This window comes from Leptonotus elevatus, chromosome 6 (genome assembly GCF_054856555.1).
Source record: "Leptonotus elevatus isolate MCC_2025b chromosome 6, RoL_Lele_1.0, whole genome shotgun sequence".
Classification (NCBI taxonomy): domain Eukaryota; kingdom Metazoa; phylum Chordata; class Actinopteri; order Syngnathiformes; family Syngnathidae; genus Leptonotus; species Leptonotus elevatus.
The window spans coordinates 8672850-8691250 of NC_141244.1; the positions used below are offsets into that span (position 1 = coordinate 8672850).

General features: G+C 38.2%; 1 protein-coding gene across 3 annotated transcripts in view; it reads left to right on the forward strand.

Annotated features, from left to right (window-relative positions):
• The window catches only part of vps13b (vacuolar protein sorting 13 homolog B), a 337674-nt gene that overhangs the window by 14857 nt on the left and 304416 nt on the right, over positions 1–18401 (forward strand). For all 3 annotated transcript variants that reach the window (XM_086077615.1, XM_086077616.1, XM_086077614.1), the window contains exons 4-8: positions 1343–1460; positions 7652–7819; positions 8259–8440; positions 9822–9996; positions 17965–18236. In XM_086077615.1, coding sequence (XP_085933741.1) covers positions 1343–1460; positions 7652–7819; positions 8259–8440; positions 9822–9996; positions 17965–18236 — 915 coding nt within the window. The remainder of the gene's footprint in view (positions 1–1342; positions 1461–7651; positions 7820–8258; positions 8441–9821; positions 9997–17964; positions 18237–18401) is intronic.

Consider the following 18401-nt stretch of genomic DNA (forward strand, 5'->3'; position numbering starts at 1 on the left):
GCTCACCAAGGCAATTGCATTGGCATCAATGTATTGTTTGCTAAAGCTTTATTTTTTTAAGTTAGTCTTGGTGTAGGCGGCGTGTTACGTTGAATACGTTTCCAACTTCACTGACATCTCTGAATGATAGCAAAAATCCATTATGTGCTTTGCACCGTCATAAAATATCGATACTGTCGTCAGTGTATTGATATTATTTATTGCAACAAAGAGCACAACAGTATATTGCAATATTGATTTTTTTTCCCACCCTCTCGTTGAAACTTTTTAATTACCATATTTAAAAAAAAATATGTTTACATGAATCAAAGTACTTTATGATGATCAGTTAAATCAAACCCTGTACGTGTGGAGAGTTTGCGCTATAATAATCCTTGTATGATCTGTGTTTCTGATTCTGATGGTGTCACAGAATGGCATGTTTCCATTTTCATGACCGCCATTTTTTAAAACCACAATGGTGGAGAGTTAAAAATTTGTTGTAGACAACCTATAACCCTAACGAGTTTGGGGATTAGCATTTAGTAGATGTGCTGGGAACAAAAATCAGCCTGGGAAAATAATTGGTGGTGGGGAGTGGGGGGGATTTGAGCAAAGGCTGACATACGTCAAATCCTATTCATCGACCATGGGGAGGGGGTGGGGGTGCGGGGGACAGGGGACCGGAAATGGGCCAGCTGTTTGGGGAAACTGCTGAAATTCCTGAAGGCCACCACGCCCCTGCTTGCATGTAGAAGTGGTGTAGTGTGATAAATGTAAGGTAAAATACCTATCAATTAAGTGGTAAATCTATTTTGTAGGGATGTCCTGATCACACTTTATTGGTACCCGAGTCAGAGTCTTTGGTTTTAATTGTCTGCCGATACTGAATCCCACTTCGATTCCTCAGCAATACCCGAGAAGAAAAAATAGTACATTCTTCTTATTATTTACTGTTACATGCATGTTGTGGTTACGTTCTTGACTTGACTTGCATTCACTAAAAGGTGATGTATAGTGGTGCAGACGAAAGACCATGACTCATCCAAAGCCCACCATTTATTTGTAGAGCCTATAGTGGGAGTAACCTCTGGTTGGTATTAATGTGGACCTAAAGAAACACTCTTGGTTGCTGCCAGCTAAATGCACCTCATATTACACATATCTGCTGTAAGTGCTGTCGTTACTTTGCGCCTGGTGTACACAATGACAAAATAATAACATAATGAATTGGTCAGAACTGAATTGTTTTTTTGTCGCAACAGATTTAAACACAGATGCTGGCGCATCTGCAATTGAATATCATTTCAGTGTCCATCTTCACATGAGCTTATTTTTGTTGTTGTTTTTTCCCCCCCATCAGGATGACCATGAGAGTGGGTCTAGCTCAACGAGTCGCAGTATTTCAGAGAGTTCCAAGGCTGTCGGCAAACCCCGCCGAATCCAGCAGACAGCCCCAAGTGACCCAGACCTGCCCCCAGGTGAATGATGGCCCAGGAGCCAGTAAAGCTACGCCGCCTCCTGCCATTTTGAATGACCGCCAATGAAATCTGTGGAGGAGGACAGGGACACATACTCGGCACATAGTCCTGTTCACACAATCCAGGGCTTCAGTTGGCCTTCAATGTTGAGAATATTGTTGTAATTTAAAGAATTAGATAGAACAGTGCCTGCTGAAGTTTGCCATCTAATAATATTTAGGTCTTACCTGTTTATGGAAAAAAAAAATAATGCTATTGAATTTAACATGATGTGTACTAAGGAAGCTCACCAGTGTAAATACGTGTTGATGAATGTGGGGGTTTATCTGTGACGTTTTACAAATGTTAATTGTATGCTATTTCAATCAATTCATTGGCTCAGTCTGAACCTATTCAACGATAATTGACAAATCCCACAAATGTTATTATTATATGTACAGTATACAGTAATATCAATTTTGTTCAAAATACTGTACATCCAGAAATTCATTATGGTTTTCTTTTTAAACATATATTTGTCCAACATGCAGTGGATTTCCTGCATAACAGCTTCTCACCAAACCAATTGCTAAAAATGCAAGTCAAGTCACTATCATTTAAATAGGGCAAGTTTTCACACAGCACTTTAGATATAGAACAGGTCACGAAGCATGCTATTCACACATTAGCACACATTTTCACAAGAAAACAAAGTATGAGCCATGAGCCACTACTATCCCAGGTCAAATAGATGGATTTTTCCCCCTTGGGACCCCTCAAATGCAGCTTTTTCATGTTCCCCCCTTAATGATTGTTCTTTTGTCAGCGTAATTGTGAATACAGCTGCTATATCAGTCCATCTGTCCGTCAACTCGAATTAAACATAAACATAAATATGTTGCCTTGAAAATAAATAAATAAAAAACAACATAAAAAAAACTGCCTTTATCAGTAACCCTTTTAACATTTATCTCAAAACGTGTATCTCTTTTGAATGTCCCCTTTAACAGGCATTTAAACTTTAAATATTAGAAACAAAACTCTGAACAAGAATAATATGAAGATCCACTATAGCAGTATTTACTTACTTTTCATCAGTCATCTGAGCTTGAATGAGACACTTGAGCAGCTGCTGTGATTTTTGCACTGCTGTGGCACAGGTTGTTGTCTCCATGAGTAAACAAGTAACGGATAAATAAAATTTTATTGACATGCTTACCAAATGACTAAGAATACTTATCCTCAAAGTAAAACATAATTAAATGTTTCCACATATCCAGTACCCCTGATTGCGAAACACTAACGTAGACCGACTATGTATTAGCTTTTGTTTTCCAAATCAATTCTAAAATTGCATTTACACTTGTATAAAACAATTTACATTCTTAAATTAACGTAGTCTGTAAACTAAACTATAATAATAGGAAAAATGGTTTGTTTGAGGGGGGTTGTAGAAGAAAGAAAGAAGGAAAGAAGAATGGGAAAGAGGGGCTATTCAGCTTACAGAGTAGGTCACAGTGTAACACCCAAGTTATCCGAAACTCAGCATGCATGAATATATGAACTTATATTCAGTCCTAGATGGTTGTATCTGGGGAGGATCCATTTCCATGCCTGATGTTATGAGATAATATCTCTCCCCAGCTGTTAAAGCAAGGTGCCTCACCTCAGATTCTCCCCTAGGGCCTGCATTCAGCTGAGCTCTGAGGTAGGTGTGAGAGAGACAGAGAAAATCCCACCACACTTTTCCAGCAATGCGCCAACCAACTACAGCATGTAGAAACTCTTTGGACCAAATATTGAGTCACTTGTATAACAATCCAGTGGTGGTGGCATTAGACAACTCCATCTAATGCTTGCCATTTAGCTTAGGATGTGAAGCTTCCATAGAGATGCTTACCAATGGAAACGCATGACACCAGGCCAGGTTCGCAGCTTTGGGGTAACTATAGGACGAAAAGACCAGGTGCTTTGACCTTGAGCAGTTTTGTCACTGATTGCAGTTTCCGTTCCGGAGCAGTGTTGGGCACGTTACCCTAAAAAGTAATTAGTTATAGTTACAAATTACTTTTTACAAAAAGTAATTCAGTTAGCAACTCAGTTACTCCCTCTAAAAAGTAATTAGTTAATCAGCACAGTATTATTTTTTATTTTTTTTGGTAGTATCTGTATTTATACATTGTTGCACAGTAAACTGAGTTTATATCCAAATCGGAAACATCCAGTAAAAAAAAAACATGTTAAGCTATACTCATACTGATATATGATGTTGATGAAGTTGCGTGACGCGTGGGTGAAGGTTTTTTTTAATGTAACCCAGGACTGGCGTTAAGTCGCTGAGACTTTAACCAACCCACACAAGCGAAATACGTTGCTGGGAGCATATTTACGTGCACACGCTCATGCACGCATACGAGCGAGTGTGCACGTGCGAGCACATAGTGAGCCCACTCACGGACATGTGCAGTAGCTCATACCGTTGATCCATACTTTGTCCGTAACTGGGAAATCATTCTTTCCCAGGTCATGCATGGAGTCACGGTTCCATAAAACGAAATTCACGCATAAACACAACAGATCTGCAACACACGCAGGACCAAGTCCAAGTAAAAAGCAAGGTTTTGCTGAGCTTAATGTACTAGGTAATGCATTCTTGCTTAACTTGTATTATGTCATGCACTGATTTGCATTTATTTGCTCACAGCCAATCATCATCACCACTTTGCATAAAAAGCTAAATGACACAATAATGTCTTAATACTTAACTATTTTAATCACTGCTTTTTACTTTAGGTTTGTTCCCTCCCGCCTGCACCATAAATGAGTTGAACAAGATTGTGTACACATGCATTTCACTGAATGAAACCATGACTGTGGATGGCACAACTAACAATGACCTCCCAGCCACGCTATTTGCTTGTCACGGTGTGATGCCAATGATTATGAGAATCAAATTGTTGATTCAGTGATTTCACACTTGGTATAATGTCGCAATGTGGAAGAAAGCAATTGATGATGTAGCATGTTTTTTGCAATCTGACTGAAAGCTTGGCTTTGTAGCTCTAGTAACATGATGCATTTCGGAGATGCTCTGATGGGAAAGATAGTTAATTAGATTACTCCGTCACTGCAAAAATAACGCTGTTAGTAATAATCTTATACTTTAACAGCGTTATTCCCAACACTGGATGTTCAGAAACCAGCTAGTCATAGAACCACAAGATCATACCTAATGGTACTTGTCATACAGTATATCAGTCAAATAAAGGTATTAAATGAGCTCTTTGTTATAGACTTTTCAAATTCTTATGAATTGGAATTTTTATACTGTGTTTACTATAGTGTCAGTTAGGGGTGTGAATTGCCTGGCGATTTCGATCCGTATCACGATTCATAGGTCACGACCGATGAATCCCGATACAAATCTATAAATTGATTATTGCGATTGTTTTTTTTAAACTCAATTGTAGAAAATACTAATCAGTAAACTTGTACATAAAAATGTATTCATTTATCTGAAACTTCAGGCTTGCAACTGTGAGCCACTGTATTTAACAAACGATCTGTTGCAATTTGTTTCATGTTTGAACAGCATTGAAATAAAATATTAAAGCTTAATGTAACATAACATTCTTCCATGCTTAACGTGTAAACCCCAAACCTAAGTAAGACATTTTGTTGAATATTTCCCTAAACAATTTTTAAACATCGATTCGGCCGCATATCGAATGGATTCGAGAATTGCGCGCTGTAATATTGCGATATATTGCAGAATATATATTTTTTAACACCCCTAGTGTCAGTGCAGTGTTTAAAACACAAATGTGTTACTTCTACTACTGAGTATGTCAAGAATTGTGCATGCATGATTGTGTAATTATGTGCGTGATTGGAGGAGATTGAGATTTTCTTGGGCTGCAGTGCAAACACACTCCTGAGATAAATCCAGGGTCCAGTGCTACTGCTGTCGTGGTACTGGGGCCTCTACAAAGAGAATAAATACGGCAGCTGTTCTGGTATTACTGGCAAATGCTACTTAAGGATACTGAATATCCCACCCATGAGCTTTTTACATGTAGAGATTATTTCAGTACTAGACAAGTAACGTAGTAAGCAATTTTGGATTTAACAAATCTCTTTCCCTCTCTCAGAACCAAAGGCTACATGAATGCATAAAACATGTCTCTAAAATACATTGTGTAAATATTGTTACAATTACCTGATCACAGTTTTTCTTCTTCTCACTTTAGTGATATGGGGGTCCTTTCAAAGCTTCAAAATCCAGTCAAAAATGAAAATGTTCAGGCAAAATCAAGATTAAATAAGGTTGTGCTGGAGTTGAGAGACTTTCCCAGCATGTAGAACATTAAAGTCACAAAGTGTCCCACTTGCATTTCCCCCATCCCACTTCCCCCCACGATTTTCCTCCTAGCTTTTTTGGCTTGGGTGAACATTTTTGAATAGCGCATATTTTTGGCTGTAGGATAGGTGCTGGCCATGTCAATTGTTTACAGAAGGTCACACTAGTGTGATAGTTCAGAGAGAGTCTTTGCGTGAGCCTGTGATGCAAGAAAAGTGAAACACGAGTGAAAAACATCCCAGCAGTGGACAAATTAGATCCAGAAAGGGAAATAACATTGCTGGTTTAATGTCCAGGGTGCTGATGCAACAGCAGCTTTCTAACTGACCTCAGAACCACAGCCACACTCATACACGCGGCAGAAGCCAGAACACACACAAATTTTGGCATGCACATGCATGCCAAGCCAGGCCCCTATGTGACAAACACACATTGCGTTTGTAGCTGAGTTTATGTCACCCTCAGCACTTGCCTAATTGGTCAGTCAGCGAACTTTTAATAATTTTGTCATGTCTAGTCAGGCATAAGCACAACTTGTTACAAATTCATTTTAATTAATTTCATCAAGAGCATCTTTTAGTGCTGCTTCATTATTGGTTCTGTTGCTCTTTAGAGTATTCATGAAAATACAGGAAGATAAACATTTAGTTTTGAAATAAAGGTACAACTCAAGATGTTTATACAGGTACAGTATGTTTTTACTTTTCTGTGACTGTTATACAGCACACTGGAAAAATAAATGACGGCACTGGTCTGATGATTTGGAGGATTCTGTCTGCAGTATTTTAGGTTCCTTTATTTAAAAGAGGATTTTGCACTTTAGGTAGCGCTGCCTTTACCATGGGGAATTTGTGAAAGTGCCGCAAGTTGCAAAATGAAATTTGAAGTGTTAATGAAAGACATAAACAAACATTAATTAGCAACAAAACATAAATTGATCTCCTTGATTATTCTGGGGAAGGGCTTTGTTTATTCAACTTGCCTTTAGTGTGTGGCAAAACTGCATTCAAAACTTGGGACAGTAATCCTGCAAGGGTGTTTTGGGAAAGGCCAGCACTAATTGTCCTAATTAGCGGTGCACTGATCGCAATTTCCCAGCTGATCCCTGATATTTGAAAAAGTCTGGCCTGCCGATCCTCACTCGTTCTCTGCAGTTCAGAGGCTGCATCAAAGCCTTCAACAACATAAAACGTATAAATACGTCTTTGGGACACTTAAACATTTAAATTAAAACGTATTTATAAGTTTTTTTGGAGCAAATGAGTTAAGGTAATCGGGGCCGATAAATTGGCCAGCCGATCGGTAGGTGCACCCCTAGTCCTAATGTGCTGAAATGCCCCGGATACACGGAATTGCTGAGTGTAAATGCGTGAGGTGATGTGGCTTCTTGTGACTTGCTTCCTGTTAGCCTTTACATCATTCAGAAGCTACAAAACTGCACTGCTGAATAGACGACGTGTCACGCTAATTATTGTTGGCATTTAAAAAATATTTATACAAGCGGAGAGTTCTCACCGTTCTGCCTCTCATTTTTCTTGCGCGATGCTGGCACCACTTTGTGCACTGGTTTGCACCTACATATCAGATGCTCTATTTTTAAAGATACAAAAGCCCTATTTGTTTAGTAGGTGCAATCCTGGTTCCACACAGTTAGTAAATCAATTTCCTCATCTGTTTGCATGCATAATCAAGTTTGTGCCCATTTTTTTTTTGCCTGTACAAACCTTCAGTAATTCAGGCCGTAACTAGTGCAACTCATAGCTCTAAACAATGATAAAAAATAATCTAAAAAATGATATAATACTTATATGGTATAACGTGTTTCTTAATTGTATGCTTGTTTTTGTTATAGGTTATGTGCAGAGCCTGATCAGACGCGTGGTGAATAACGTGAATGTTTTGGTGAACAACTTGATATTGAAGTACGTTGAGGATGACATTGTGTTGTCAGTCAACATTACTTCAGCAGAGTGCTACACTGTGGACGATGTGTGGGAGAGGGCATTCATGGACGTCACTGGTAAGAAAGACACCAACAGTAAACACTAGAATCTATAATAATACACTGTTCAAAATCATTATGTGTATAGGATCTGTTTTCTGTCATGTTTAAAACAAAGAACTGTGCCGTGCGCAGTAAAAAATTCTCGTGCAAGACAATGGACTCTCTCATGCTGCAGAAAGATACTATGAACGCTGTAGCAACTATGGTTATACTGTTCCACGGAGAAAAAAAAACAGGGCGTGGACATAATCAATCCCTGACATCAGCCCTTTTGAGCACCTGTGGACCATCCTCAAAATTAAGGTCTATGAGTATGGAGTCTACGGACAGCAGGCAATTAGTTTTTGCATGAATTTAGGGATAGGCTAATATAGGGATTTACAATTTCAACGAATGAGAGAGTTGGGGGATAGAGAAGAGGGGTCACTGACATAGAACTTTGCTCTTTCTACAGCTCCAGAACTTGTTCTTCGGAAAGTGATCAACTTTTCTGATTGTACTGTGTGCTTGGACAAACGGAATGCAAGTGGCAAGATTGAGTTCTACCAAGACCCACTGCTGTACAAGTGCTCCTTCCGAACGCGTCTTCATTTTAGTTATGACAACATCAATTCTAAGATACCCTCTGTCATCAAAGTAAGTAAAAAAACAACAACAAATATCTATCAGTGAAGTTCAAAACTATGAAAATGCCCTAGTGGCAGTAAATATAATCAAATGTGAAACAAACGTGAGAAACGAAGGACTGTTTTATGTTATGTCCTGAAATGCTAAGTTAAATGTTCTTATTAAGGCTAGTGAAAGTTCCTATTAGTTGAGCAAAGTGTGATCCCTGTGGCAAAAAAAGGTGATGACATCTGACCGTTGACAGTATTTATTCATTGAAATTAATTAATTATTATTTTTTTTTACTTTATATAGTAATCTCCTAGTTGCCATCCAGTGTTGTGGATGAAGTACATATTTTCCATGACCCACCAATCATTACATCGTTACTCATTTTGTAATGGAATTACTATATAAACTATACTGTACATTAAGAAATAACATTAGCGAGTTCTTTTGTGACTTTTTTGTCATTGTATTATGTGGGTATTCAATTCAGGCTTAACCTCTTTTGTACTTACTTTGTTTTAAGGTTATAAAGTCTTATTCTCAATCCACTCTAATTCAGGCAATTTATTTTAGTTTTTTATCTGCAGATAATCAAAACTAACTTTTTTTCGCCAGAGACGAAATATTGTCTCATCGTTCATACCTCAGCAGACACCTGTGAACTCTAAGGAAATTCGGAAATCTAAACATTCCTCCCTTGTAATCGAAATAATTAATCTACACAATAAATGGGTGCCTCCCATTATGACTTGATGTGAAGCTGTTTCATGCAACAACATCATTTGAGAAATGAGAATCGAAGTATCATCTTTATTTTTCGTCACACTAATAATTAGGAAATAAATTGGTCAGCGTGCAATCAAGTTTAAAGCTCCATAGGGTTAGCCTCGGACCAATAATCACTTTTCATACTTTCAAATCCTCTCTACTTATTCATTGTCAAACATCCTGTTCTTGTTTTTTATTTCTATGTTCTTCTGGACTAATTTGATTTGTATGTAATCTCTACTTGCTTGCAGTTATATACCTTATATTGTAATGTATAGTGCTTCTTCCTGAAATTGTGTGTACTGTATTTAGTATGTATTATTGCAAGTGTACAGATGCGTGTTGTAAAATATTGTGGCTGGTTTGAGGCTAGCCTTAGGGGGAGCATTAAGTGGTAATGATGGGGTGTGAGTGTGTTTGGTATATCAGTGTGTTTGTTTAAATGATTTTATTATTAGGTTGTAAATAGATTTTTAATCTTTAAACGTACATTTTTAATTATTTTACATTTTATTAATTGCATGCGTTGAAAGGATCCTCTGGAAAATTAGATGATGCAATGGGATATAATTTCAAGCAATAAACCATCATTAGAATTAACTAACATCATCCGTTATTTCTTATGTCCACTCAGATCCAAACCATGGTGGATAGCCTGAAGTTGTCGATTACGGATCAGCAACTTCCCATGTTTATCCGCATTTTACAACTGATTGTTGCACTCTACTATGGGGAAATAGGTGGGCATAAAGAAGCAGAACGAGAAGAGGGCAGCTGTCACGTCAGGGACGATGGAACAAATATACCTGGTGAGTGAGATGTCTTTTGGAGGCCACATTGTTGTTTGATGTGTTCAGTTTTTAAAATATTATTTATTGTCACTGGCTGCTAATTTTGATGTTGTATCTCATGCTAAAGCAGTGTGAATATTGATTCACCTTTATACTGTCTGTATAACCATCCAGACCTCACCCCAAAGGGATGTTTAAAAAATATATATATTTTATATTAGACTTTTACTATAAAATTATCTTGCTAACTTCCAATAAACAGGAAAACAGGACAATTGTGGCCAAGTACGGCAATATGCAGCATTATGAATATGTGAGCCCAAATACAGTAGAAGAGACAGAACGAGAGCAAGACAATTTGTGCCCTCATTATGGAAAAGAAATTAGCGGGAATCCAGTGCGGTCGCATTAAAACACGTGCGGCTTACATTCGGGTGCATCTTATATGTGTAACTAACTTGAATATTCCCCAAATTTAGCTAGCGTGGCTTATAGTCGGGTGCGCCTTGTAGTCCAAAAATGATTGTACTTACCTATGCTTGATAATGGCTTTATGTCTTGCAGCTGTGATGAAGATGTGCTTTATTTTTTAATCAAATATTGTTCAATCACAAAGTTTTCTTGAACATGGCATCTATCTTACACAAACATGCCCTTTTTTTCGGACAGCAAGTCGCTCCAGAGTAAAAATCACACTAGTCAAAAAAAAAAAAAAATAAAAAAAAATACAAAATAAATATAAAATAGAGTGGCATCCAAAACTCGTCCTCTAATCATATTGAAGGCAGCAACTGCGTTCCGGTTCGAAACTTCCGCTTCCAGCTATGAAAACGTTTTTCTGTTATTTTAAAGTGGCTTACCTTATCCCGTGTTGCATTGTGGCCAAAGGTAGAATTCTGGTCACTTATTGTGCCATTTACTGCTGTAAATAGCAAATTCTTGTAGCGGATGCTGCATGCTAAAAAAGGTGGCAATAATGCGCCACAATTAGTTGGCTACCGCCCAAAAGAAAGTAGAGGAAGAAATGGAAAAAGAAGAAAAAGGAAGACATAGTAATCACGGCAACTAAAGTGTGACATACACTCTAAAAAGAGAATTTGTTGAACCAATTTAAGATTACAAATTGAATTGTTGACCAACTTTGAAAAAAATTGCTTCAATGGGGTATATGCCACGGAGGAGGCAGGACTTCTGGGTTTTCACACATCAGCTCTGTTTCCGGTTCCGGTTTGCGACATGTGGGCTGCGTCCCAGTACTTGCGCTTACGCCTTTGTGCCCTTCGATTTTGCGTTCCTGTTGATGGGTGTGAGTGTGTAAGGTGTCTCAGTACTCCGAAGCACTCTGAGACGCACTCGGAGAACTGAGACACCCTACACACTCGTACCCATTAACGGGAACGCGCGATTAAGGGGCACAAAGGTGGCAGCGTGAGTATTGGGACACGGTTTATTACGTCGCAACAGTAACCGGAAACCGTGTAGGTGTGTGACTTACGGAAGTCGGAAGCCCCGCCTCCTCCGTGGCTTATACCCCCTTAAGTTTAATGAGTTCATAATTAATTAAACTTACCGTATTTTTATCACCATAAGGCGCACCGTATTATAAGACGCAGTCACAGTTACGGGTGCTATTTCTGTTTTTAACACACACATAAGGCACACCGGACTATTGGGCGCAGGCACGGTTAAACATACGCTAGCTCCAAACATATGGTAGCATGCTATTATGCTAAAACTAGTGCGAGCGCATGTTCTTAAAAAGGCAGCGGACAGAACAAAACTGAGTTTGTTTGAATTGTACTTGAAGTATATAACAATGTACTCGCGTTGCTTTTGATCAACCCTAATCCACAAATCCCTCATAGTCCTTATGATCTTCTGTATCCGAAACAAACAACTGGACAAGTTCTCCATCAAACACGTCAGGCTCCGTCTCATTGTCTTGTTGTCGTGTCCTCGGAAATGATGTTGGCTTAGTTGGAGAACTCGCCACCAAGTTGACTCTTCCGTGCTCTCATGTCTGTCCTCAGTCAGGTACGCCTTTCTTGTATATAAGCAATGTGTCGCGGGAAGTCTTCCCACACAGTCAGTCAGATTTTGGACCTTTGTCAACGCACAAGGTGTACCTCACTATTAGGCACATCGTCTTCGAAGTGCACCTTATAGTCGTGAAAATACGGTAATATATTTACTTTGGACTAACTTCAATCGTGTGTTAGCAATTGAAGCAATTTTTTAAGTCAACAATTCTATTTGTAATCTTAAATTGGTTAAACAATTCTCCTTTTAGAGTGAATTGGTAGTTTAACACTGACATTTAGTTGTATTTGAGTTGTTCCACACTTTCCAATGGACATGAACTCGTTGGCTTGTACTCTGGACCGATTTGCACATTAGGCGCTAATCTACTCAAGGAAATAAATGTTGCTGAATAGAAAGACTAGTTGTCCCCAAGAGTTATTTTTTTCTTCTTCCACTTTTCAGTTGACAGGCATGCACAGAAATTTATGGATTTGATTAAGTGAACCATTGCGAGGGAGAGTCAGCACTCAGGGGTGCACATCATTTAGTACCACAAAGAAACAAACTAGTTCCGCCACCAACTGGTTCCCAATTCTTATTTTCTCCATAGCAGGACTAGAATTAGCCACCCTTAAGTGACTTGCCATTATACTCTCATCTTATTTTCCCTCTCTTTTTATAAACGCGACAGTAAGTTTGACCATTGTGTATCTTCCTCCTGCGTTTTCAACCAATAAAGTTGAGCCTTTTTAACTGAACACAGACCATTGTCATCAAGCTAGAGCCCTCCATGTGCATTCAAGTGAAGAAACAAGGGTAAATCAAACACAGGCCCATCTCTTAGTTTCTGATTTGAACCTCATAGGAAATCACACTCCTCACATCCTGGAGCCAACTAAAACACACATGGTCCTGACTTCATTCACAGACATATGCACACTGCATAATACACAATGATACCTGGAGCATTTGCGAATGTGATATTAAGTTTAATGATCACATGCCTAGTTTTGGTTTTACTATGTTATTTTGTAACAGTCACCTGTAACTACTGTTTTATTCAGTTTTATCTATTTTGTTTGATTCACTTGCCCATAATACTAAAACTTAAATGGTAGCCATTTGTTGCAAGTTTTGACGTCCAGAAAATAGGCTTGCGACTGTTGGTGGCCGGTTATTGGTGTATTGGCCGTGAAACGACCCCACTCCCTCTGCATTTTTATAGAATAATAAATAAATTCTTTCAATAACTGAAAACACAACCATAACAAAACCCCACCTCGTGCTCATCTCAACACGATAGAGTTATCGAGTCCCAGGTCTCAATGGGCCAACACCCTTTGTGTAGCACCCGGAGCAAATAGAAAAAGTGGTCATCAGAAGGGAGGTAGTCGAGCAAGAACGCAATATATTGTAGCTGCTTCAGTTACTCCCACCAACTTACTCCCTGCCTGTTGGCCGGGAACTTTTACTGTAAGTTGGCGTGGCTCTCAGTTTGGTTTCCAATGCCAGATGTAAAAGTTGGTGTCATGCTACTACTATTTGGAGCCTCCAAGAATGAATTAGTATCCTATCACAAAAATATACAAGAGGGGACCAACTCTTGGAACACGAGCACCTCCAGAGCTTGTTTTGCTGGAAGTAATCGACAGAGTAAAGAAACTGGGTGTGTGTTTGCTCAGATAAGATTGGGAGCAGTTCTGGCTTGTACATGAACATTAGGCCTTCTTTGCTTTGTTTGCCTTAATAGTAACACCAGAAGAATTAGAGCTCAAATCATGTATTATTGAGAGTTCAGTAATTCTCAACCAGCGCACCGTGGCACACGACAGTGCCATGTGAGGTAATTTGGGGCACTGCTGGAATTTATCCAATATTACTCACCGGTAATTTGTCAGAAAAATATTTATTCATTTCAAACATATCTTTTCCATCTATATATGCCACGTGATGTATAATGACAGGTCGAACAATGTAATGCTTTTCAGTTAGATGGCAGAAGGTACAATAAACCTGTGGTTTCACATTACCAGTCATACAACAAATTAAGTTGAGGTTTCCTGCGAGTATGTCAGATTTGTGTTCAACTGAACAAGGTTCATATTTGAGGAAGTACATTTGTGACTAAATAACAGGAGCATCATTATTTCAGTATTCATGCGTTTTGTGACATGTCCTTGGTCGTATGTGTTGTGAGGTTTTTTTAATGTTTAATGAGTGGATTGGGTCAAATGGGAAGCACACATTTTGTTTGTAAAAAAACAACTAACAAACACCTTTACCTTTAATAGATTATGAATATAACCACATTTGATTATGATGACTCTCACTGTATGAACTGAAATGTGCGAAAGTTTCATGTCATCTCTATTATTCTATCTTGACAGCGTATTAAGGCCACGTATACATTTATTTTTTTTAGAGGGCGGGGGCAATATTCAGATCAAAAAATTTTTTTGCGACTATAAAGTGGCAAATTTGCGAGTTTATAAAGTGGTAAATTTGCTACTTTATAAATTCGCAAATTTGCCATTTTATAAACTACTTTATAAAGTAACTTAATTTGTAACTTAATAAAGTGGCAAATTTGCGATTTTTTTTCTTGGAATATTGCCCCCGCCCTCTAAAAAATATATATTTATATGTGGCCCTAATACGCCATTGTATCTTTAGCTTTGTTGTTTTAACTAACTTTTCCCACAGCAGTTAGTTTGAAATAGATACTGCAAACAAGATTAGAAAAAAACAACAAACAGATTACCACTAAAAAACAATTCACCATTTTGGTGAACATTGGGATAAAAGCACAGATACAGCAATTAATTAATTTTTATCTATATTATGTAAAAAATAGTAATGCATGATGCAGCCCTTTTTCTGTTAGTCATACTCCATGAACCAGAAAGTAGTCTACTAACGAACAACTTTTGTGACTGTCTTCTGACTAATACCTTTAAACAATGAGAGATCCCTCTGGTGCTGTGAAAGCTTTCTGTTGACCAATGTTTGTGCAGTAAGATGTAAAAATGTCAGGAAAAGCCTACTAGAACAGCTATATAAATGGTGGCAGGTGTGGGCGAACTTCCATTCAACATGGGTTTCAGTGTGATTAGTTAATTCTGAATGCTGTACCGTCTCATCGCCAGTTTTAAGAGGGTGTGGACACAAACCACATTATCTGTTTATTTTTTCACCCTCTCAAAGATTTCAGTTTAGTTAATTTGAGTTCTACAGGTTATAGGTCACGTTAGTAGTGGGAGAGTTTTGTAATCATTTGTCACGGTTCTTATTGAAGTTGGACATAACTATGTAGGCTTTTTATACTTGCAGTATTTGTAGTATTATGCAATTCTTAAGGCTTATTGATCAGAACAGCAGTGTTGTGCACTGTGTGTTACTAAATATGTCTTTGCCTTCATTTTGTTCTAGCTACATTTTGTTATGAGCCTGTGTCCTCCTAATGTATTGAGGTCTAGGAGACTTGACCAACCAATGATCCAGTTCGGAAATTGGGTCTTTTTAGCAAAATCTGTAAAGTTTCAAGAGTATGTGAATGATTATAAAGTCATTGTCTATGCACAATTGGAGTGTTTGCCTGCTTGTGCATGTGTGTGCGTCCATAGAATGCGCTATGTGTGTGAGGGCCTGGAGTTTGTCCAATGGCTCATGCATATGTTTTGTGCTCTGTAGTGTGTTTGCAGTGAGAGTTTGCTTTGAAGGAGTGCTTGCTGTCTGTCACTTTTCTCAGAGCCCCTTTGAATGGACCAGAATATCACACATATTGGTTAGAGGCCACGGGGCTATCAGGCTATCTCAAATGTCATATGGCTCACATATGTCAGGTTGATGACATGCCACAACGTTTTATATTTAACAAAGCATATTAATTGGGATTAGAAAAACAAGATTATACGGCTCAATATAATAATAATCTGTATTTTATTGATTAAAAAAAAATAAAAAATTATTTTGACAAAAAGGTTTTGTCCATTTGTTCATACATTTTCTCAATTCAGGCATAAGGCCTTTCCAAAGTTCTAAATGCAGGTGATTTATACAAATAAATTACCAGGATTTTTGGGAATTGTGCAAAATACTTAATCTCTACATTTTCCCGTACGATTAATTCCAGACAGAAGATGCCTTTTCAACTAATACATTGGGCTTAACTGTATGCATATAGTTTTTTTTTTTTTAGAGTTGTGGAATTTTGTCATTGAAATGCATTGTGTATTTATGTAGGGTTTCAAATATTAAACTAAAAAGGGGAATGTGCATAAACGTTACACCAAGAAGACACACGAGTTGTAGGAGCAGTTCAGCGTTTGCTAATGTGTCAGGTGATCGGTGCACCTTTCCCTTGCATAAACATGGAGGGACATCTACTGGTCTTTGAGGGCACAGCCTTTCTCGCATTTGTCCTCCTAGGTCTGTCTCAATGTCAATCAGATGGTCACTCACTTACATAGCCACTTGTTGTTTAAGCTGAGGAGCTATGTGACAGGTGTAAAATGCTGCCCCTGGAGCTCTACTTTGGAAATTGATACGCTTCTGATTTGAGTTATTTTAGATTCAGCCACTAAAGCTTTGGCTGAACTAATGTGGGAAACAGTGGTCATTTTATTTCTGCAGATGCAGTAAATTAGCCCCTCATCTCTCTGGGAATTTTTCCACTCACTTCTTTGGATTAATACTTCAAAGTCTACTTAAGCCGATGTGTTTTGATCATTTCGTTGGTAATTGCGCTTTTATTCTGATTGTCTCATAATTCAAACGTAGGTTTCGTCAGTCTGTGACATGAAGCAGAACAGCTTAACTTGTTGAAATGACACCTCAAAGGCTACCACAGAGTGGGAAAAAAAGGAGACCAAGTTGGACAGGAACACTGGAGGAGAGAAAGAGATAATAACCCATGACATTGGACTTACAACTGCCAATTCACCAAGTGAAAGATTTAATTAAAATATGTCATAATTTCACCCCCTTAGCCTCTGGGATTCCTAAGCAATGACCTCATGGACAGTATTGTTTTCCCGCAGAGGACATGAGGCTGCAAGGAATGGGATTACACATTCTTGTGTATTGACATCAGCTTCCTCTTTCTCCATCTTTATGGAAATAGACACAAGTTGAAAGGTCGGTATCAGAGAATGAACAGCGTGGTGTAGTTTGTTCAAACCTGCGACCAGGGATTATATTCGGTCGTTTGTTTTTTTAACAAAAGCAATCAATGTGCCAGTCTGCTTGCTTTACTTACAGCAAGTTTCGCTGAAATCAAGGACAGTTTTGTTTGATTTGTTCAATCATATTTGTTTTTGGTAATTTCTTATGTCTTGTTTGTCCTCTGTTGTACTGTCTTATTTTTCTGTCCAACAAGTCTTCTTCCCAATTACTTTGTGGCACATCATTTTATTATTCACGTGGTAAGAGGCTTTTTGACTGGATGTTTCTGTAGTTGCAATCTTCAAACCACTTGTTCAATTACTATTTTGGTTCTACTATTAGTTTTTGACCCATTAACATGCATACTAGGCAATGTTCAAAATAACTTTTTGTCTTTGAGGAGCAGTTTTACTAATCAATGACTTAATTTTGATTTCAAATTTCAAATTTTGAAGGGCAGTTTTTCTTCTTCTTCTTCTTACCTACATACATCTTGCCATATTGCCTCCAAAATTGAAAACAATCTTGTTATCAATCAGATGACGAGGGTTACTTCTTTCTGATGTATACTTGTCAGGAGACATACAATATTTTCCCTAAAGAAAAGACACGTTCGACTTCGACATTAGATGCACAGCTAACTTAATATTTGATCACTGCTCTCAGGATTATAGGTTTTTATTAAAGTACAGTGTTGCATGCTTTAAGCAACCCATCAAATAGTATTTCACCACTATCCACTCAACACTGAATTGTATAAGTAATAGGTGCTATTTTTGTTATTTATATATTTTATTCTAGGGATGGATATGGACATAGAGAACCAATCTCCAAACCAGTACCCCAGTCAAGAGTTCTACATGGACTCAGGCCTTTCTGCAGATGGCAACCAAGGCTGGGTGTCTTGGGCATGGTCCTTTGTTCCAGCCATTGTGAGCTCTGAGGAGGGCGAGGAAGGTCTCTACCAGCAAAGAGAGCCCGGGAGCATCCCGGACAATCCCCAACAACACACCCCCAAGGATCCTATTGTTTCAATAGGCTTCTACTGCACCAAGGCTTCTGTGACATTTAAGGTAATTTATCTATTGCAGACTGGGTTGTAGATGGGGTTTATTATGAATGTTGATTAAATAAACCGTGATGTTTTGTTAATTTAATTTTAAATTATTGTTTATACTCTTGATTACTACAGTATTTTCTTATTAGTAGCAGCTTGTTTAAACAATACAATTGAATGC